General features: G+C 40.6%; 1 protein-coding gene across 2 annotated transcripts in view; it reads right to left on the bottom strand.

Moving 5' to 3' along the window:
• Positions 1-22,709, bottom strand: part of pappaa (pregnancy-associated plasma protein A, pappalysin 1a) — a 105,440-nt gene extending 82,731 nt beyond the window's left edge. For both annotated transcript variants that reach the window (XM_039780440.1, XM_039780441.1), the window contains exons 1-6: positions 21,494-22,709; positions 15,151-16,255; positions 7,235-7,380; positions 6,664-6,957; positions 6,143-6,335; positions 5,721-5,842 (exon numbers count right to left, since the gene is read on the bottom strand). In XM_039780440.1, the coding sequence (XP_039636374.1) occupies positions 5,721-5,842; positions 6,143-6,335; positions 6,664-6,957; positions 7,235-7,380; positions 15,151-16,255; positions 21,494-21,884 (2,251 nt within the window). In that variant the 5' untranslated portion in view covers positions 21,885-22,709. The remainder of the gene's footprint in view (positions 1-5,720; positions 5,843-6,142; positions 6,336-6,663; positions 6,958-7,234; positions 7,381-15,150; positions 16,256-21,493) is intronic.
• Positions 22,710-23,876: the final 1,167 nt, after the last annotated feature.

Genomic DNA, 23,876 nt, shown 5'->3' with positions numbered 1-23,876 from the left:
GAAAGACAAAGTTGAGTATTACTAGTAGTAAAATGAGTAGCCTACTACAACACTGACAGGGGTTATCAAGCCGGTTCATGTGACAGGAAGTGCTCACAGGCTGAGACTGTAAATAAAGACGCAGGAAGCGGAGGGCTAAGGGCAAGGCTAAAGCTAACTCCTTATCGGCTATTACTACGCACCATTTTCCTCGCCAATGAACAGTCTCTAGTGAAAATAATGGATGAACTGCGGCTGTGTATCACCACTAATAAATGGTAAATGGACTACAACATCATGATTCTCACGGAAACAACATGGTAAGAAAAGCAGCATTATGCTAAATGGACGCTAACGTTACCTCCTCCGGTCTCATTGTTCATAATGTCATTCATTGGAGTTTTACGGCAGCCGGCATTCGCAATGTTGCATTGCTGCCACCTTGTGGAACTAGTCCATTAGTCTAATATTAGGCAATATCTAGGTTATTTTGTAGGGGGGAAAAAACTTCAAACTTTTGGAAGTTGAGAATCCATTCAGAATCTTAGATAGGAATTGCAAATCTTACATGAATCTATTTAGAATCGAGCCAATTGGTTAACCAGAGTGCTGAAGACTTGGTGGGTTCTGGGAGAATGTGACTTAAAACAGGTTGTACATGATGGCAATTATGCATCACAGGAAAGTGTCTAGAAATATGTTCCTTTAAATTTTGTGTGACGCATTATTACAATTACGCGGATTGTGTTCATACTGTTAAGTTATCCTTGTTTGGCAGGCGGGGTTACGGTGAGCCTGGCTCTCTGTATTGAATAATGTTGAGCCGACAAACCATACGTGGTATCATATAAACCAGCAAGGCCTGACACTGTAAGAGGCTTCTAATACTGTCTTGGACCTAACATACAGAAACACACAAGGCCTGAAATTAACACCCGACCACGTGCCAAATGCAGGTGAATTTTGCCATTGGCGGGTGAAACTGTCGATCTACCTGCCACGTTGGTGGGTAGCCAATAGGGGTGGTACGGTTCATGAAAAAACATCCGAACCGCTTGGTTCGCTAGTCTCGGTTCGGAGCGCGTGTGTGCCGCACGGTTCGTCAATACACTGTTAATGTGCACTAACCACTTACTGCCGTAGTGCCCACTTTCGACACCTATGTTAAAACACATACTGGAAATGACGAGCAGGATGAGTTTGACGAATGCAACCCATAGCAGCTGATTGGACGATCGCATCACATGGGTCTTGCTGCTCCCGAATTTCAAAACAGATTTTAATGGCGGCTCGTTCAGAATACGATCTCGTATTTTACGAAAATAGTTCACCGAAACGTGTTTCTGAAAACATTTTAAGCGAGAAATAGGCCGTGCAGTTGCTGAATCTGTCTTCATTTCAGATCGACAAAGGTCAGTTTAAAAGATTTTTGTCAGATTTTGAGAGGCACCGAGCCGACCGCTCCTCAAGTGGAATGGGGTGCTGCTGCAGCTGCTGCAGGTCACATCACATGCAGAAATGTCAAGTGGGAGAGATGCTGCCCGGAGTTGGAGGATGCACCAGCGTCGTTTATAGTCTGGTGTGTGGGAACATTTTGGATTTCACGTTACCTATGATGTAATAAAACAATATATAGAACTGCCACTGTGTGCATGTATTGTGCAACATGCATTCAATATGCTAATTTTAGCTATATATGCTGAAGTATATTCTGGAGTGTTAAAGATTAAAAGAAAAAATAACAAGAACCGTACAGAACCGAAAACCGTGACCCTAAAACCGTGATACGAACCGAACCGTGGGTTTTGTGAACCGTACCAACCCTAGTAGCCAATGAGAATTGAGTGAGTCATTAGTTGTTTTTTTCCCACTGTTCTTCTTTCACATTTCAACCAAGTCCGCAATTTCTTTGGTTTGAGCTAAAAAAACACACTACTGCGGTAAAGAGGCCGGCTGAAACAAACAACTGACAAAAAGATGAGGATGATTCAAAGAAAAGAAGACGTTTTAAAACCAAGTGAATAGTGCGTGACAATGGCAAGGTTTGTGAATGGCTGATTAATGACAGCAGTACAGAACAAATAAAAAGATTACAAATATATATTCTACGAGTCACTAGTTATATTGATTTCATTAATAACTTGACAGCACTTAAATGTGTATTCTTAACAAGTTCATAAATTATGCATGTACATTTCCTGTATTTTACCTTTATGGGGAAACGACAACAATAAAAAATGGCTGGTAAAAAGCCTGTGTGGCTAGTGGATTTTAAAATTCACCTGCCACACTGACTGGTGGCCAAAAAAGTTAACTTCAGGCCCTGGACACATATGCTTGCTCTTAAGACTTATTTGAGTAAATCCATACATATTTACACACAAACATTTTGTACATTTCACATTCAACTGCAAATGCACATGAAGAGCATTATTTTGTAAGTGCACCTCCATGTGCACATACAAATCTACAGGAATGTGTATTCACATAGAGCTACACACACACACACACACACACACACACACACACACACACACACACACACAGACACACACACACACACACACACACACACATATGTTAGCAAACATACACATCCTGGTCCTTTCACTTCCATTCATGCACACTGCTGTTTTCAATCAACCCAGGATCCTTCCTTGTGAATGTCACTAACCACATGCAATTCTCCTAACTATCTTGGGTGGTTTCCACCTCACCCAATCTCTCTTACCCCCTCCCTGAATCCATATCCATGTGTAGTTTTGCCTTTTCTTTTTCATTCTTGCTTTTTTCCTCCAGCCATATTTCTCCGGGCCATAGAGTAGTAAAGATTTATGAGAGGTAGTCTGGCTCTCTCTGATCAAGCCAGTGTTTCCCGTTCAAGTAGTGTGAGGACACAGAAAGTCCTTAGATAACAGGTGCCATGTGTATGCATGAATGCACAAGTGCATACACACTAATCTTCCAATATAAGGGTGTTATGCCAATAGTTAATTTGCCAACGCTTTAGTTTAAAGTATCTTAAAGTGAGTAGGTAGTTTGCCAGAATGGAAGTAAGTAACTGCTAGACACTTATGCACCATCACAGCAGGAAATGGCAGCTGTGATATCCAGTGAGAAACTGGCGCAAGCAGAGTTAACAGGGACTGGGGAGCCGCAACAAACAGGGACCCCTTCCAAGAGGGAAAATAGAGTAGAGTTTACACACACAGCATGTTAGACAAGCCCAGACTTGCCTCTGGTACATACACTATAGCCAGTGTGAAGGCAAGATTCAGTGACTTCTGTAGAGCGCACACACACACACACACACACACACACACACACACACACATTCAGACAAAGCCATACAATCAGAGAAAAATATTTTCTCTCTCTTAATTCAATTGTATGACATACTATAACTGCTAACTATTATTGGTATGTTGTTGTTAGGTTATAATTATGTTGTTTTTTTTGTTGCAGGTGATTGCCAATCAATGGTTTTCACATGAAAGCACAAATTGCTTCCATCCAGTTTACTAATCAGTGGTCTACATACATTTGATTGATGACCCATTACTATACTGCTTTTACTGTAAAACCAAGTAAGCACAAACAAAAAGCCCAATGCACTTACTGCTGCTCATGAATGGTTTGGGGCAAGCGGTAAAATTTGAAATGGATGAACTTAAGATAAATATATTTGTCCCTACTTGAAATAGCCCCTTTACAAATATATCAATATGTGGTAGGAAACAATAGGTCAATGAGCAGAAAACACAATTACCCACATTACATCTTAGATTTGTTCTTAGGTATTGGCACAATATGTACAGATTTGTACAGTGTATGGACCAACCCAGTATATGGATGCTAACCTTGCACAGCCTTGTTAGTAACATTAATGAAATATGCTAAAGTTTACTGGTAGCAGGTAAATAGCTGCATTAAGTGGACTAAATGCACTCACATATTATACACCATTGAATACATTTATTTAAAGTGACTATATGTAACTTTTTAATGTTTCTAAAGCTCTGTCATTTTTCATATAATGGTCTTAAATGACCACTAACAGCAAACGAGACTAACAGTAAAATATATAGTTTTTAGTAAGGCATCTGCCCGGGTCCGATTTTTCCCGCAAAGTCACCGAATTATTTGCGGCAGGTAGACGCCGCTACAGTAACACATTCTGATGGGTCACAGATTTCTTTTTAACACCGGAAATCCTGTGTTAGCGTATGCCAGCGGAGCCAGGTAAAAGGAAGCAGGAGATATCTTTATATAGGCTTAATTGTATTTTAATGTTATTTTAGAAGTTATCTGTTATTGTTATGGCTGATACTGGGGCAGGGCCATCACAGGAAAGAAGGAAATTAAACAACTAAAAGATAAAAAAGAAAAGGAAAGTGAAAGACAATGATAACGTAAGTCACTCTCGGTCAGGCTTTCAACAGAGTGAGACAATTACAGGATCGTAAATTATTCAAAACCCACCCTGAATTGGCCCTCAGGTATTTAATATGTCTATTTATTCTTAAAATAACTTTACAGTGCGCAATGTGGTTGTACGGCAGTAGCCAACATTAAATTACGCCCCTTTTCCACTGACCCTTCCATTTTACAAGACAGGGATAAACTTGCTAGCCTAGCAACATTAAGGTGGAGGGTGGGGGTGTGGCCTTGACCAACTGCCACTTTGCTCGTTTGAAAGCCATGATGTCTCTCTCTCATGGGTGGACCAAATTCTCTGGGCGGGCAAAGCAGAGAAAGGGGAGGTAACCTTCCTCCTTATGACCTCATAAGGAGCCATATTCCAGATCGGCCCATCTGAGCTTTCATTTTCTCAAAGGCAGAGCAGGATACCCAGAGCTCGGTTTACACCTATCACCATTTCTAGCCACTGGGGGACCATAGGCAGGCTGGGGGAACGCATATTAATGTTAAAAAACTCATAAAGTGAAATTTCATGCCATGGGACCTTTAATATATACAGTATATACTGTACAATACATAAAATGTTTATTAGAAAGTGTATAATATAGTAAAACAAAAGAATGCACCCAGCTGCACACAGGCAGATGCATAATATACAAAGTATGCTTGATCCTGCCACTGCCAGAGCCAGAGTGATCAGAGGTGCATAGATGGAACAACTATATTTATAACTAAAATACCTCATCCCTAATGCCTCTCCCTGTATAGTTCTAAATCCCTCTAAACTGAAATTTAAAAAACAGGGGAATTACAGCTATGACATGAGCTTTAACCTTGGTTTTGAGCCTGAGCCCTCATATGGGAATTGTGGTACCATACAGCATCATCCATTGGGGAGTGACCTCCTTGAACCTTCCATGTTGTCCCACGGCCCAAGTGTCAAGAATCCAGTGAGTCGGTCACCAACATTTTTGCATGCCAGAGTATTGACTCAGAAAATCAACAAAAGGCAAACCTCAAATCATGTTATCATACTGTAAACTGTGGATGAAAGGTGGATGTGGCTTTGTTTTTATAGTAAATTTGCTAAGTAGAAACAGCACATTATACAGTAATCAAGAAACTGACTAATGACAGATTCAGTGCAGAGTAAAGGATGAGGAAGGAAATGTGTATGCTTTTATTATGATAAGCATCTGAAAGTGTACACTTGAGCCACATCTGTTCAATTTGTAAACCAACAACCACCATACAATGACAGTGTTCACTGTGATGAAACCTAACAACCACTAAGTATAGTATATAGTATTGTACTGTACCTTCAGCCTCTCGTGGGGACCAGTGTCCAGAAGGGGCACACGGCCGTGGGGAGGAGGAGTTGGTGGCATACTGCAGTAGAACTCTCCCCTCAGTGCATTTATCACACACTGATCCCACTTCTCTAGGAAACCAAGAGACAGGCACAGCAACCAACTTAGATACAGGCCAAATACACATAATTTATACAGTATACACTAATGGCAATATGGTAAAATTATGTGACAAATGATGAGAGTTTAAAAAGATTTGGTGCTAATTATTTCGCTCACTTTTAGGTGTTTTAATCTGTAAACTAATTGAACGTTAAATTGCACTACTTGTTATATTAACCTATACAATAATCAATAATGTAATAAATCTCTATCAACTTTATTACCATTCACACCCGCATCTGTTTGGCAACCTATGTAGCTCATTTCACCTGTCGTAAAAGTGTCCAGAAATCGGTGGAAACCATTCCAGGGTGATGGAATTATGATGCTGCTCAACCACTTGGGGTGACATTGGCACTGGAGGAGGTTTAGAGGCGGGTTGCCAGGTCTGGTAGATGAGATCCAGGTAGCAGTGCATCCTGGCAACCTGGTTCAGCGTGAAGGAGTCTGTACAGGCATCATCTGCAGGTAACAGAGGTAGGTGATCAGTGTGAGGACTGAGGATTGGATTTTCGATTGATCAGTGACAGGTAAAGGAAGTAGGCATTAAACAATTCCAATGATCTAGATCCCATGAATATCTTTAGCAGTATCTTTTTCCCATTTTACTATGACATCAAAAAATGTTGCACAGGATGCGCCCCCCGCTGTGTTATTCCCATGAAATGTCCCTGCTAAATTCCACACCTGTCTTAGTATGCACACAGACCCAACACATTTCATTACAGTGATCTCTGTGAGAAGTGTAACTGTAACATTTCGCCCGGGTAAGTAGCAAAACACATCTCACCTGCATAACTCATGTAGTTGTTAAACGGTGTGTGTGTGAAATGCCGACATCCACAGGTTTCGTTGCCCGGTTCAGGATCGTGGCAGCCTTTGTATTTGGGAGTGGGGTTGGTGTCCGCACACAGATCACCAGTCTCCATTGAGGGCTCAGTCTCTAAACATGCATCATTACACGACTCGATCTCTGATATACCTCGAAATACGTGATAAAGCCCAAGACTGTGGCCGATCTCATGGACCATTGTATCAGTGTGACCAAATGTACCATAGAAGGAAGGATTCAGCACAATGCCACCTGAGAAAATGAAGAAGAACACATGATGTAAATACTGCACACAACACAAAAGCCCTATTCCAGTGTAAAGTAATCGTGGAACTGGAGAAAGATTCCGACAATGCATTCCTAATGGGTCTCCCAAGCTTCATTGTCACCTTTTTTCCCTGTTAGAGCTGTGAATAGGAGAGAAACTGCTAGGGGATTGAAATGGAATCACTCAAAATCTAGGCTGCCAAAGAGGGGATGTGTTTGCATGTGAGTGTGCATGCATGCATGTATGTTGTTTGTCTTCTACCCAAATGTGTGAGGGCCTCTTTGTCCCAGGGCCAAGTGGCAACCCCTGCCAGATCTTCATCAGAAGAATTGGCAAAGAAGACATTCAGGTGAGTCGAGCCATCCAAATGCAAAATCTCTTTCAGCTCTTTGACATCCAAATAGGCTCTGGAAGATAAAAAGTAAGAAAAAGAGAGTATTTCACATTAAGTTAATAGCTTTACAATGAGGATAGTCTCTTCCAAGTGAATGCAGATTTCATCAAGGCAAAGTTTTACAAATAACAACGGTGTTACTAGCCAAAAAGAGCTTACGCAGTGTTATCTGTCAGGAAGACAGAGCCTAGAATTAGGTCCCTGTTGAATTAAAAAAAAATTTTTTAAAGTGTATTGGCAATTGCATGGGCCTTAAACCAAACAGAATGAAAGTTAAATTGGAATATTTGAACCTGTGAGGTTGAAACCAATTGTAAGTTATAACTAATATGCCCAAATATATAAAGACTTTTAATATTACTTCTCTTCTTGCTCTGCCTAAGAGTGCCTGAAGTACGTTTTCACATGGACATGACCAACAGATTGAAGGTAATTTTGTCCAGAAGTCCTGGCACAGTGATTGTGCACCTGCAGTGCGGTTATGAATGATGTCAGGTCAAAGAACTGGGAATCAGGCTGGTATCAATTGTGACCAATAAATCATATTGTTTCATTGCAGTCCCTCCTCACTTACAATACACTTGTGTAATAAAAAAGGGGGATTACAGACCATGTTGTTGATGTTGTCTAGGAAGTCCCAGAGGCAAATAAACATTGCAATACCCCAAATATGGTTGTATAGTGCTTTTAGAGTTGAGTTCTCATTTTTAGAGACACAAAATGCCAAGCCACAATATTTTTGTGTCCCTGATGATTTATGTTGGAATATAGTAAATCATGCAATAACCAGTACAAAAGTTTTTTTTTTATTTTTTTATTGTTTTTCTCTCTTTGACCATACCCTTGAGTGAGCTCTTTCTTCATTTTGACATACAGTAAGAGATGTCACATAAGTACCAAAACAGGTGCTGGTGGAAATAAATTCACTTTACCAGTGGGACTAAAAATAGTTTAGACATTTTTGTGACATTGCTTAATGTTTTTTATGGTATTACAGGCTGCACTGCTGAGTTAAATTAACAGTGAATTACTATCTTATCCATATGATATTTGATATTACATATTCAAATCTTCACACTAGCTTTAAACATACAGAATAATGTATTATACTGTATATGAGGAGGTGCTAGCATGGCCATATAATAAAGCTACTGTATGTGCCTATGCAGCAACACTGGTTCATTTTTTTCCCCTTTATTTAGGTTGCATCTAAAGCATGAAATGTGTAAAAAAATATTACAAAAAACATTTTTGATAGCCTGATAGATCTGCCTCATTTATTCAAGTCAACCTGACACTTCAGTTAGTTGTTCAGGTATTCTGATGTCTCCCCGTGAGATAATATTTTGTCTCGGCCCTAGGGTTACTAACGGCAGCACTAATGACTGCAATCATTCCAAACAATGAGATATCTTTCCAACAGTGAAACTGTCATTCATTTTATGAACACATCAAACACATTCAAGCCTGGCTAGTGGTCCTAGCAAACAGCATCAACAAGCTCAGTCCTCTTTGAGGAGTCAATAAATTGCATTTGCTGAAGTGATTTATTCCTTTCTTTGGTTTTAAAAGGCTCTGGAAATAGATACAAAAACAGGAGTTAATCAGAAACAGGTGGTACTATCACAAATTAGATCCATTGTATGTTTTGACCTAGTTTGTGTGACAAACTTGCCCACCTTTTATTTTGTACTCTTATTTTATATGTTTAGATCATAAAATTAAGTGTGATAGCACTGAGGCTAATACAACCATACTTTACTGCACCTGACCCTAAACAGCAGGGAGAGTTTCTTCCCAGCAAAAGAGTAAATTAAGTGATTTCAATGTTCCTCTTCTTTGGTTTAATGTGCTCTAATTTGTAAAATAACACACTGTCATCTTTAAATTAAACAAAATAAACCTCATGCTGTTGGCATCTTTTTGTGAATGGTACCCTGTGTCTTTGATAGTTGATAAATTATGGCACTGTAAAAAAAAAAAATAGATTACACACAATAATAGAGCCTGGTTTGTCATGGGTCTGAGTTGCTACTGCTGTCTTGCAAGGTTGATTTGCACCTATACTGCACGATCACATATTTTTAACCTGAACTCCACATCTGTTTAAAAACCTTATGGTACATTTGAAAGGCATTTAAAAAAAAACGTCATGTCAATAGTGCAATGTTTCAATTTCATCAATTCCATATATCATAAACACAAAAGATCCTGTATGTAAAAGTTTGTGATCATTTGAGTCAATCTAGGCCTAAGTGATAATGTCAAACTTTAAACGTACATACAATTTAATTTTGTGCTACATTATTTTGAGTACATATCATGCTTTCTTGTTTTTTAAAGTGCACATCACATTTTTCCAACTTAAGTGAACTCAGGTAAATATGAGGATAAAAGAAAAAATTTCAAAGACTCGTGCCTTTGTGAAGTGCAAAATCCTGGAGTGTGCTATTTATATTTACTCTCCCAGTCAACAGCTGACTTGAAATAAAAGTATATTTACACTATGTTTTGATTTGTTGTAAAGTTATACAGTGGTGCACAGTTCCACTGGACAAAGATGCTTGATCTGATTTTGATTTATTTTGATTACAAGCTAAGGGGGCGTGGTTATCACCCACTTTAAAGCCTACACACTGCTGAAATTTTACTATTGTGCCTATTGTGCCTATTGTCTTTCAACTTTTTTTCTGAAAAACTGCATTCAGCAAGACTCGCTGACATGCAACACGATTAATGGCCCTGTGATAACAACTGTGATATCCACAAAAATAGCAGCTCAAAGTAGAAGGAATAACATTTGACATCTTGGGATGTCAGCTAAATTTTAGTGGAGCATTTGATTGCCAAAAGAAGTGCAACTGCCCGAGTAGTACCACTGTAGGTTTAGTATTAAGGTTTCTTTTTATTGGCTAGTTTTAATTCAATGTATTATATATTTAGTTTTTATTAGATCATTAGACCATTTCATTTGTTGTCGAGGCTACAAAGTTGAACTACATTATTAGACCTGCAGAATCATACTCTCATCTTTCATACTCTCGCTTGTTGCTTTTTTTCTTCAATTCATTAAATAAGCCCTTAACATATGTTCTTTTTCCTATTTTGGTTAATAATTATATGTTTTAAAAGTAAATGTCAGCATAAAATATTAAAAAGTGAGTGTAAAATCAAACATTATCAAGCAAGTTGATTGCGTACATTCAATGGAACCTAAAGGAAGCAATTTAAAAGTCAGTTACGCTGGTGTTTGGCGGTGTTCTGGAAGAATTTACACCAGTGAGCTAATTCCTGTGACGCAACAAACCTGCTAAGGTTACCACCAATGCACATTTCATATGCTGCTACATGTTTCATAACATCTCTACAACCGTTTGTTGGACAAGTCTCTCTGCCTCAAATCACAAGTTGGATAAGAAGCTGCTTAGTGAAGACGCAGTGCTCCCTCAAAACAGACTTTTTGGATAAAGGGTTCTGTGTAGCAAACGCTTTCTTCAAGTCTACGCGAGACCAACTGGGGGCACTCGCTGAGGCCAGGTCTAAGGAGAGAGAGTGAGAGAGAACAGATGATATAAGGTCCCTCTTCCTAATAATTTCAGGAATTTCATTATTTCCTCAGAAAATATGTGTCCAGAGTTTTTGGACCTGCGTGAAGCGGGGAGGGGAAGGGTCAGAGAGGTTTGATGCTGAATGATGAAGTCAGCAATGAATAAGAGCAGGAGTTTTATTGTAGGGTCAGAACCTAACTAAACTGAGTTCAATTATTCTAATGCTCGAAGCAAAAGCAGACAGTCTTAGAATACATACGTGTGTGCATGTTTTTGATTTCAGACTCTGGTAAAGATTTGGTAGAGGTTTAGGTAAGCTGCCAGTGTAGGAAGCCGGTACCCAAAGATCTCATTGTGAGGTTGTTTGTCGTCAGAGCAGTTTGGGTCTCTGTCTTGCTATCTGTCCATCCATCCTTACACAGACCTCCTCGCCAATAATCCTTTACCCCGCCCCCAGTGTTCTTTCTCACTCTTTCTCCATCCCATAGCCCCTGTCCCCCTGTCTTGCCTCCCATCAAACATTTTTTTCAGCCAAGATGAGCCTCTTGGGAAAGACAGGATTTTCCATGCATTTAACCACACCACTTTTCAGACATGTCCCGAGAAAAAAAAAACTTTTAAAGACGTACAAGAGAGGGAAGAGAAGAAGAGAATGAGGGAGAGAGAGGGAGAGAGAGAGAGAGAGAGAGAGAGAGAGAGAGAGAGAGAGAGGTCAGGTGAGTGCAGAAAATCAAGCTTCACTAAATTCAAGCGTCACCACAGGGCATTTGTTGTAGGGAGATCCAGGGGTTCGCCGGGCTGCCGTGTTAATGCTTTTATATCTGATACATATTAAATGGGGATTATGACCTCATCCATTTACACCCATATATAATACATATAAGCCCATAAATTTGCCTTGTATACAGTACATATGTCTTGGGGCAGCATAGTGTGAAAACTGGGGTGAGCTGGCATGGCAATGACGGTCTCACGGCCAAGAACACTTTTAAAATTGGAGGGGGCCCTCAGCTCCTCTGTCATCGAGTCGGTCAACACCACAGCCCCTAAACCCATCATTCATCTCTGCCTTTATTACTATACTTGCACTCTCGTCTTTAACCTTCCAACTTACTCCGCTGAATATTTTTTCCCTTCCAAGGAAGACACATGCATAGAAACTGTGTCAACGCTCAGATTCCAGAGATCCTCCCATTACTGCTCGTTGCTGAGAGAAGAGTTTGAAAAAGCAGGATTTGGAGACATATACAATGGACAATATGACCCAGTTCCTATCTGAAGTAGGGGCTCTTAATAGGCAGTGCCTTCATTGACTTTTGAAGCGCAATGACTCCACCAAGGCACTATCAACTACATTTCCTTTTTTTATAAACCACCTAGAGTATCTGGCTACATATTACCTCATCATAGTCAGATGCAACTACCCTGCCGGCCTGGTCACCCAAGTAAAGACCCTCCTTACTCCACTTTCCCCTCAGTCCCCAAAGAAAGACGTCAATCAGCCCCAAAGCGAGCACAGGTGAAACCTAGGCAACAGGTGCTTTTAAGTGTGCTATGGCTTAAAGGGGAAGTGCAAACTCCTGGTATTTACACCCAAGCACTCCATTATGTTTTATGGGATGGGGGCTTAAGGTTTAGACGACCAACTGTAAAACACCCAAGTCAACGGCCTAGGAGATTAGCTTCCCACTCTCAGCTAGAATACAGCAGGGAGAGAGAAAGAAGGAAAGAGAAAGTGTGGTCCATCCATTAACCTGCCACAGTGAGAGGTATTGATTCAGGAGGGGGAAAGAGGCCAAGGGAAAACAGATGACCTATTAGCCTCTGATAAAGCCAGTCCAGAACTTCATTTCCCAAAAACATATGGTTCTAATATCCACCTTGCAAAGTTTGTGTATCCATCTTGCTTTAGTTTTGGAGGTGTTTCCAAAAAACATTTTAATTTCAGTTGCTCGCAAAAAACTTAGGAATCTGATGAGTGCTGATATAATGGGATTGATCTTCTGCCCAGTTGCCTGTATATTACATTGATCTTTCTTTGACAGTCAAACCCACACATCAGCTTCTCAAACAACCAGGGCCATTTGTTTTTTGCATTTCTGTATACATAATGTAAATTCACAGTGTATAAATTTACAGCCCCAATTTCAGATGTCCCTAGCTCCACACATAAGAATGTTCAGCCTTAAAATAAATGCTGTCAGATAACATCAAATAGCATCAAAACCATAAGAAGTGTCAAAACCAAGGGCTGTGAAAACAATGCAAAATATTTCCCTCAACCAAATGTGGAGGGAGGGAGAGGGGAGGTTATTATCAATGGTATTTTCAGAGGAGAGACTGTTGCAGGACCACAGAGCTGCCTGTGTCCTGTGTTAGCCAGATTTTTGAAAATACTACATGTAAGTGGTAACAGGCGCAAACCCTGCAGGAATAAAATCAGGACCTCACAACCACTGTTCCCCTGCATACGCAGTACATTGTTAATCCAGAATTCCATAATTAAGAAGGAATGTCAAACTGTTTGTAGTGCAGCTCTCTACAAGTCTCTCCAGACATACCATAATCAAGGCAAAATAAGCAACCACTTGGGGAGATAATATCTATTTCTTTAGACTGATAATTCTCTTGTCCTTGTTCTGTCTCTCTTTCTCTCTCTTGCAGCTATCCTTCCTTTCACAAGCCCATCTTTCAAACGCCCCCAGGGAGGTTTGAACATTGCAGTGGCAAGCGTTTTGCCAATGGCTGATGTCTAAATGAAGTAGTTTGCCTGCCACTTGATGAATGAGCTTCTAATGATGACTAAGCTGGAAAGGATGTGATGGGAATTGAGGGATGGAAGCAACGACAAACCCACCTGCTTTTCCCCTCTGATGTTGTTAATTAGATGTCATTATTTAGCTATTTTGCGGTCATTTCAAAACAACAGGATAGTGCCAGACAATGCTTCCAGCTTAACTGTGATTGAAAACAGCCCGGTTTCTTTGATTCATGCTATCAGAAAGACCCAAACAATCCCACACATAAGGTCTGGTAGTTGTTCTCCCTTTCGCTTGTTCCCACATGACAGTGGCAAAAAATCCTGACAAACATCTGAATTTCAGTCATTTTTGTCTCTTTTTCTGGCGTAACCATAAAGACCCCCTGCATTGTCCACAAAAATGTCTCAGTCTACTGTGTTGAGTTTCAGTGTACCAAGAAACAAACAATCCTGCTATTGGAGGTCTGGCACAAACCTTATTACAGCAAATTCCAGAGATTTATTCTGTCCTTGCCAGCTTTTACTCATCATCTACAAGCCACAATGACATTACCACAAAAACAAAAAAATTGCATTTATGAAGGCCTCTGTATTATCCTAAAGTAGCCGCATGAAACCACATAATCTCTTGCTTGACGTACAGTACACCTAGGAGAGTCTGTAAAACTGTTATTCACGTGCAAGTGAAGTCAACTTTCTTCACTGTTTTTCCTGGAAACATTCTTTCAGGCACCCACGTTTAGGGACCCATACCTTTCTCCCCAGGAAACATGTCTTTCAGTGGTTTCCTGGAGAGAGTGGTATGTCTTTAAAATGATTTCCATTGCTACAAGCAAAAAAACATACTGGACTCTCTTTCTGACCTCTAATTGCCCTTCCACTCTGTTTTGAATGTCACTCTTTCCAAACCAACTCCTTTCTCCAATCAACCCAGCTTAATTAGGACCGTTGGGTATAAGAGACAGAGTAGAAAAAGGTGGGGAGAGTTGTTGAAAAATGTATACAAAAATGAGTGGTCTGGCCTGCGCATTTACTACTTGGAAAGTAATCTGGTTGTGTTTGTTTTGCCCTGCTTAAGTGTGGATCACTGATTGAACCAGGCCAAGGCTAGATTGGACTAGCTGCTCCCAGAGGATTTCCCAGGCCACACATGCTGGGAGTTATGTTACACTCAGCCGCAGTCAAAATTGTCAGGAAACAGTAGGACTAGACATTAAAAACCTCTCTTCAGGGACACATGTATGGAAAGATTTGTTGTTTGATTTACTCTAGTCATGGGAGGCCATGGTGTGGAGTTGGTTTCCCAAAATTATTCAATCATATCAACCAAAAAATTTTATAAAATTAAGCAAGGAATGCTGTGGTTGGATACAGCTTTTTAGGGAATTTAAGTATTTTGTTTATTAAACAACTAGCAAGGATTACCAGTGCTACAAACATGGTAACATGCAAAATGTGAAGAGAGTGATCTTACTTGTGTGGAGACGAGCGGTTGAAGCATGTTTTGGTCACATCCGTCACATTGGGGTTGCAGCAGTCACCAAGGTCATAGAAGAAGTTCTCCCAGTTACATTCAGGGTCACATACCCCATTCCCCTGCTTGTGCTCAGGGCAACGGCTCCGATGCCCAGACATGCAGTCACCTGCATCGAACCCTGTCAGTGGATGGTTGCATTCTGGGTCACATGCATCATCGCCAACTTTGCTGATATCACAGTTAGCTAGAATCAAACGGCTTCGAAGGGAAGAATTGGACACGTTGTGAATGCTTAGCTCCCAGGTGATGTTGTAGGGACTAAAGGCATCATTTAGCTGCTGGTGCTGCAGGCTGATCTGGTGGTCTGATACAGTTGGCCTCATCCGTGCATCGTCCCAAACATTTATAACACGATATCGTACTTTCTTGGGCCGACGGAAGGTCCAAAGATTGTTGTAGTTTTTGATGACCTCAACATTGTCACAGACAGTTTGACCACAAGTTGGTGGGTCCAGCGTTGTGTCTAATAATCCCTCAGAAATAACAACTCCACCACCACCCAGAAACCCTAATCGTCCACCTACCCCCTGCTCAGGCTGAGGAAAGCTACCATCTTTTACAGTCAGCCACTTCCGACCTGGGTGCTCGAATGTTTCACGTATGACCAGCTGAGGTAGATCTTGGGGGTCCTCATGGCCCTGCATATCCCTGACAATCTGCCTCTGCCCTCTGGCCTGCCTCCATAAACCCACTCTCTCCACTGCCCCCCTGTAATTATGATTCAGTGCATTCCCCCCAATCATCAGCACTTTGCACTTTTTGGTCAAATGGCTGAAGACATCGCCCGATTGCTCCCGACTGACGCCGACTTGGGCGCCATTGACAAAGAGCTTCATGTACACGCCATCATATGTGACGGCCACATGTGCCCATTGGTTGGGTACATAGCGAGCATTGGAGTGGATGGAGGTCACTTTGTGGGCACGGTCAGTTTTAAGGGAGAAGAAGAAGCGGGGGTCACGATTCCCGTGTTCACTAACCGCCTGGATGCCAAGCAGCCAGCCTCGATCACTGGAGGCGTAGAAACATTTGTCGTACAGACCTGGAGAGAGAATGAAAAAAGTCTATTAATAAGTGCATGCCTTTTTTTCCAGATGTGAATGTGGGTGTGAACTTAAGAGAAAATCAGCAGCAATAATGAAAAGCATTGTTCATCGGTCACCTGTAAGAGAGCTGACACTTTATTGACTTTCAATTCACATCTTCTCTTTTCAATAATATTTTGCAACATCCACAAGCCACGTGCATATGATCCTTAATGCTAATTTATTTCAGTATTTGTTGGTCAATATGCCACATCTATATGAACACTCTATAGATCGTTCTGAAATATACTGAAAAGTGTTATTTCCAAAGAGACTAAAAATGTAGTTTGGGAGCAAATGTATAAATATGATATACATTTTTTATATAAATGCATGTTCCCCTGGAAATTGGGTTGAAGTGCATGTTTAGCTAAGGGAGACCCCATGGAAATGTCTCTGTATAGGCTTCGCATGAACACTGAGTGCATTTAAAGTCATTCGTGTGAATGTCCTTTACCAGTGGGGTAGCCAGAAAAGGCTAGTTTTCCGCTATGGCCTTGTTTTTGTAGAGGCACCAAAACACCTTTTTCCTGTTTCACTTGGACCGTATATGTCAGATTCAGCATGGTAATGTGTTTTCACTTCTTAGGGGATCTGTGAATGTTAACTGTTTGTTTGTTTAGGGCTTGTTGAGGTACGTGTAACACACACACAAGTTCATGTCTGTGCATGTGTGTTTTTTTAATGCATGTTCGTGACTATGTGTTTATATCTATACGGTCCAGTCAAAGTGTGCAAAGATTCCAAAGCACCTTGTAGTGCCTCACAAGGTCCAACTCAGCATGTGAAAGTGTGTTAGCAGGTGATTCTGCGGAGAGAGCAAGACTCCATTCTTGTCACAAGAATACACTCCTGGGAATTGCTAACATCAGGGTAGCACTTCTAACTGGTAATTATATCATAAGAGACAATTAATATGTGACCTGCACACCTAGCCCATATAGGTATTGAGTAATTTGGCAAAATGGTGATTGCACGGACTCCTTGCTAACTTTGACCTGTTTCTAATTAGATGCACACTCCAGTATGCATTCATTAACTTGGTATTTCAATGGACAAATGTTCAAAGAGCAAGGGTTGGGTTCAGCGTCAAGGTCAGTCCTTTGGACCTTTGATGACGTTTTCAGGCTTTCCCCTACACTGGAAGGAAAAAGCCTTCCATCTGTCAGCTAGTGGACTCAAGGCTAAAAGGTGTGCTAAAATGCTTGTAGGGCTTCTAGTGTAAACAGCTGTCATAATTCTGCCATGCTCAATTAATCTAACACACTACACTTTTCCAGACCATGCACTGCGACTCCTCTGGCTCACACAAACACACCTACACACACATATGCATATACTTATACGGACATGCATATATATACAGTACATGCTCATGAAATAAATAGACACACTCCCAGACACACAGGCAAATTGAAAATCACACATTTGTGTATTCTCAGAAACACACACATGAAGGGATTTGCATGTGCACACGCAATGTCAAAAAGCTTTTTCTGTCAGGTTCAAAGGCAACCTTCCTCGCATTTGCCATTTGTCTTTTTCCAGGAAAAACACACTCAGGAAAAAAGAAAAAGTAAAAAAGCACACATACACACTCAAAGGAAAATGTCACAAGGACTTGATAAAAAGCAGGGAGGAAGGGAACAATGAGGACTCCGTTTACTTTTGAGCTGTTCAGGCTCTGAAAGGTGAAAGAAAGGCACTTTTCATGGTCATATGAAAGTGATCGCCAAAGCAATTTCCCCAAAGAGACAATGGAAAATTCCATTAATATTTTAAAAACAAACTCAATGAACATAACAAGGATATTGATTATAAAAATGTCATCACACCACTTGAAAACACTTTTTTAAACATTTGACTTGGCTGTCAAGTTTCCCTCTGAATGAATTCAACTCAATGCTGGGTTTAATGAGTCATTAACAATCTACCAATAGTAAAACATGTTTTTGAACGTCAGATAGCATAAATTAACACCACTTTTTCTGCACTGTTACTTATACTTTGATACTGTCCTCACACAAAACCTTCCCATTAAATTACATTAACATTAATCAAACTGTAATCTTTCCAAACACTCATTATTTCACAGTAAGGCACAGTGCATGACCATGATAATGATTCACACTAATAAGACTGTGAAGATGTTTCTAGTTGAAGTAATGATTGCGGAGTATAAGCGTTGCACTCAGGGCTCAACCCCTCTTCAAACTCTAACTTGCTAGGTTATTAGTTATGATCTCAAAGTTATTCATCTTCCTTAGTCTACCAGTTAGATTTGAGTATGAAAAAACAGGAAGAGGATACAATTTTCAAGTTTCCATGAAATACAGACCAAGTAAAATTTGTTTTTGAACATGTATCATCACACTGTGACTGCACCAAAACATGTCTGTTATTGCAGCGATTATCTGCTAACGTCTGCTTATATAATTGCCCCCAGCAGGTCATGGAAGAGAGCCTCCATTCCTTGTGTGATTTATTTTCCTCTTCCTTTGATGCGGGACAACCCAACGTGACCCGGATACAAGGGCTAATAGGGCACAACAAAGTTTGCATAACATTTGGACACAGAACTTGATGTTCTGATTGTGTAATTGTGTGGTTGTGTGTGTGTGGGTTGTGTGTGTGTGTGTGTGTGTGTGTGTGTGTGTGTGTGTGTGTGTGTGTGTGTGTGTGTGTATGTGTGTGTGTGTGTGTGTGTAATTCAAAGGGCACAAGATAATCCACACCTGTATTTGATGATGGCTTGATCCCTTATCTGTGGAGTATAAAGTAACAGCTAATTGATCCCTGAACTCTATCTCTTCGAGCAATTGTTATAAGAAAATTGGTTAACTCCACTTACATATTTTTTTACACATTGTTTTTTAACATGTACATATACTGTTAAATACAAGCACTGTATGTACTGTATGTACATACAGTACATGTGTCATATCCACCTACCTCATGGATATAAAGCAACCTGTTACATTATTCATTTCATATTTATTCAGCACCATTGCCCTACTGTTTACTAATGTCATTGTTGTTATTATATATAAAGGAAAAGTGAAATCTGGAAGAAAGCAAGAATGAAAAGAGAGAGAGAGAGAGAGAGAGAGAGAGAGAGAGAGAGAGAGAGAGAGAGAGAGAGAGAGAGAGAGAGAGAGAGAGACATGGTCAAAACAACACAGTAAAAAAAACAGCTGCTGCAAACAACACTGTGCTGGGATCAAAACAAGTGGATGGAGCATTTTTAGAGGCACTGGGATTTTTGAGGCCTGAATTGGATTTAAAAGATTAGGCTTTATTGAATTTGTTTGATCATCATATTTGTTCTCTTTAAGGCCCCTCTCACTGATGGGAGCATGATGGGAGCAAATCTTTAAAAAAAAAATGAACATACATGAATGGTAATCCCTACTAGGGAGAAGCCAGTACAAGATGGGGGCGGGGCACAACACTAACACCTGTACAACATAATTTGATCTAATGCCACATCTGTAAAGCCTATATTGTTCATTTTCTGTTATGATTTTGTCTCAGAGGTGTTTATTCAACTATCATTGTGGGGGCTGTTGTTAGTGTTGTTGTTGTACTGGGTTGCATAATACTGTACAGATGTTGCTGTTATTGTGTCCATCCTCTGTAAATCTAGGAGTCACTCAGGTCATAACAGACCCTCTAACTCCCCTCTTCCCCAGTTTGAGACTCTGACAAACGATTGGTTTTGCAGAGCATGTCCCTGCCAACTGGCTAGCACTACCTAAAAGTGTACTGGACTGTATATCCACACACACACACACACACACACACACACACACACACACACACACACACACACACACACACACACACACACACACACACACACACACACACACACACACGTGAGTATTTATGTGTCTGTGTGTGTACAGGAGGAGAGTTGTTTTGAAAGAGCCAGACAGATAGAAAATAAAAAAGAGCATGTATATGAAGTCATATGGTTTAGTTGATTCCTCAAGCGTGCAGACTGGTATAGACTGAGGAGGACTGAGTTCAATTCAGTTCAGTTCAAAGGCAGCCATCTGCACAAGTACTATAGCAGACAATGAGTTGTGAATGCAACGCTCCCTATCGGCAAAGAAAAGCAACAACAAAAACTGTCTTATACTGTAATGCACAAAAACGCTATTGGTCAAAACAGATGATGCAGAACAGTTTTAACACCTTTTTGGTGCTCCTTTACGCATGGCTGCAGGAGAAAAGGAGTGCGCACAAATGACAATTATAAAGTGTCGAGCCTTCCTCTGACAATAAGGATCTACACATGTGCGTGTGTGTGTGTGTGTCCTCTGCGCAGTCAGTGGATATAGATGTATCATCACTATCACATTTTGCCTTACATTAGAGATTCGTCGACGCATGATTTTGCACAATAGTCTGCGTATTGGAGACACTGTAGCCTACATAACACAACCGGTGACCATGAAAGCTCACCGCCACAGCACAAACACACGTAGGACATTTCGATCATGAGGGGAAACCCTGGATCTCTCCTGTCCCGTAACTCCGGTAGCCAATCCAAAGGTGTCGATTTTGGGGGACACTAAAGCTTGCGGTTTACGGCTTGAGCTGCGCGCTTAAAGCGCCTACACATACAGCAGATCTCTCCCGCTTTGTGCCTGACGTGACGTGCTCGCTCACAAAGTTTTGGACATTACATCATAGTTTTAAAATAGCCAAGTCGGTTCAGAGATATTACATTTTACGCACAGTGACATCAGCTGCCGGTCAAATGATGCAGTAGCCTATATCTGCTGCCAGTGCACCTCACTTTTATCACTAAACCCACATAAATCATCATTCTGAAGTAGTACAAATTATAGAAAAAAATCATTTGGAAAATAAAATCATATTGCAGCGATTGTCTCTCTGTAAGCCGGCAAACTTAAATGTAATCAAAATCTTCAGTGACCCTGTGCTTGCACTACCTACAATATCCGCTGTACTTTTCAGAACATTACATCATTGTCTAGTCTGATAGATGAACTCATTTTCAACTCGCTGAAACTGCATGTTGCTTTGTTTCAGACTACATGACACTGGGATAAAATACTTCACATGTTCATGTTTAGTCAACATTTTTAAATGTAAGTTTTGGAGTTACACTTATAAATGGAGTTGGGTTGACAATAGGATGGAGGATGTGTAGACAGTGCTACCTGCAATCACTGTGGGTGATCGTTGACCTCCCTCCGGTTTGATCCACATCTCCAGAGTGAAATTTCCTCTGGGTATCTCCACGCCAGGCTTCAGTCGTAGCTGATCTCCCCTGCCGGTAAAATAGACAGCTTTCCCCCGGTCTGGAGAGTTTTCCTCCGCCTGAGAGGAGCGCCGACGCTGGCGAATCACCCGTCGCTCTAAGCCGGGCAAAGAGCGTTTGCCCCGGGGCAGACGTGTGGCACAAGCCCCTGGGATGGTGGCTTTCGCCTCACTAATGCGCACCAACTCCCTCTTGGATCTCCCCTTTCTCCGGACTGTCCCGCACTCTGATCCGAAACACAAGATGAGAATCACCAGGCAAGACACCCAGGGAGATGTCCAAAGTTTCATTTTTCGGGAGAGGAAATAGCAACAAAAATATTTAAAAGAAGAGAAAAAAATGAAATAAACAACGGAATAACTACAAAAAAATGTTATGTCCACAATGTTCTCCTTTTTGGAAATCCTTTCGAGTTTTTCCTTCTCTCTTTTTACAGCGGTAGAATGTCAAACCGTAGAAACTGTCTAAATAAACCCATAAAGCTATGCTGTTTTCCCCTCTTTATAATGCTAAGCCACGACCCCCTCTCTTAAGCAAAACTACTCTGGAGACATTCAGGGGACACAGGAATATTTGATTCATGTATGTGTTCCACGGTGCCTTTTCAGTTGGTCCCATTTAGCCAAAGGGATGACTAATAAGTAATCAATCAAGAGGGGGGTCCGGCCGATGCCCCCCTCATCCCCTTTGGACGGTAGGAGTTACTCGCAGAAATCCACAGTTGTCCGCCAAGCTCTTGTCACACCTTTTTGTTGTTTCCTTATCCTACCCGTAAAACAGCATAAGAAATGCCACATATTAAATTCCAAATAAAAGTGACAACAAACCGACGTCTCATATTTATTACAGGAAACAACAGGTAAATTGTGATAAAAAAAATGGATCAAAACTTCCCCTTGCCTGTATGCCTGTACAAAAGTTGCAATGCACTATAATATCTGGTAAGGCGAAGGAGAGAAAGAGGGACAGAGAGCTGCAGAAGTAAGCATCGCGGTCCTCATTGATTGCCTGAAGCAGATACACTTGGAGCAGTCGGAGCTCGCCGTCCGCTTTAAAGGCAGTTTCTCTCTAAGTCTTTTTAAGAACAACTCATGTTTCAAATGTTCCGGCGCTGTTTTTTTTCTTCTAGTGTGGGAAGTCACACAGGTAGGCAACTCTCACTGACGGCAATTCTCTCTATGGCACATAGTGATTGGGTGGCGTTTACGGAGTTTGAAAGGCGTATATGTATCCCTCTAGCGGTTACAATTTAAACAATCCAACACTTCCACCAAGTCCACAACACAGGGTCATAACCAAGCAGTCTGAGAACATTAAATAATTACTCCAATCCTTGTTGGTCTTTGTTGAAATACCCCTCTGAAAGCCAGTTGATTTCATTTTGAAAGTCATAGATTTTGGCAATGACATTCCTCAAGATATAGCCTACATGAAAGCCTAGTTGAACGGATGACTACTCCTCTATGTAAATGTTTAAAATGTACTGTAGAATATTATGAAGAAATTATTCACTATATTATTTGGGGATCAAAGCTTTTATTTTGTAATGTTAAGACATAATAGTTGTAATCGATAAGGATGAATATCCAAAGCTTAGAAATTATAAAGTTTTATCCAATAAAAAATACAACTTTTAGGCTACTCACAGGCTCTTTGGAAAGTTATCCATTTAAACTTTGGCAAGGTATGACGTATTGTATAAATGTATACCTAACTGTCGTGTCAAAGTCATGTTTCCCATTAATGTCTTCAAAAAAAAAGTAAGCAGTAGGTCAAAGAAGTAATGGTAGAACGTGGACAAAGTCATAGCAGTTCTTATCCTTTCTTTACTTTTTCCTTTCTTCTTATAGGGTTTAAAAACCAGAGTTTGAGGTGTTTAGCCACAAAATGGCAATAAGTGCACTTATATTTTCTACCTGTGCATGTTTTGTTTTGGCCAACTCGTTTTTTTTTTTTTTCATTCATTTATTCCGTCTCTAACTCCAGTCTAAATTTATCCCAATTCACTATTGCCACACAAGGATTTTTGTCAAAGGGATTTGAAAAAGAAAAATGTAAGGGATTTGTAAGTTTCAGGTTGACTCACACATCCTAATGTTTACTGACCCGTCACTTTAGATGGATGGAACTTTCAAAACCACACTCTCGACTAAAGTTTGTAAGCCTTTGAGACCAGTGACAAAGCCTTCGTAGATCTCAGCTGCTGAGTGAAATGAAAACAATCCTTTGGTCAATGTTACTGTAACTCTGAGGATATTTTGACACAGAGAGGAGAGTGACTT

The sequence above is a fragment of the Perca fluviatilis genome, chromosome 17 (assembly GCF_010015445.1).
Source record: "Perca fluviatilis chromosome 17, GENO_Pfluv_1.0, whole genome shotgun sequence".
Classification (NCBI taxonomy): Eukaryota; Metazoa; Chordata; class Actinopteri; order Perciformes; family Percidae; genus Perca; species Perca fluviatilis.
This window is presented reverse-complemented; position numbering and strand designations above follow the sequence as displayed.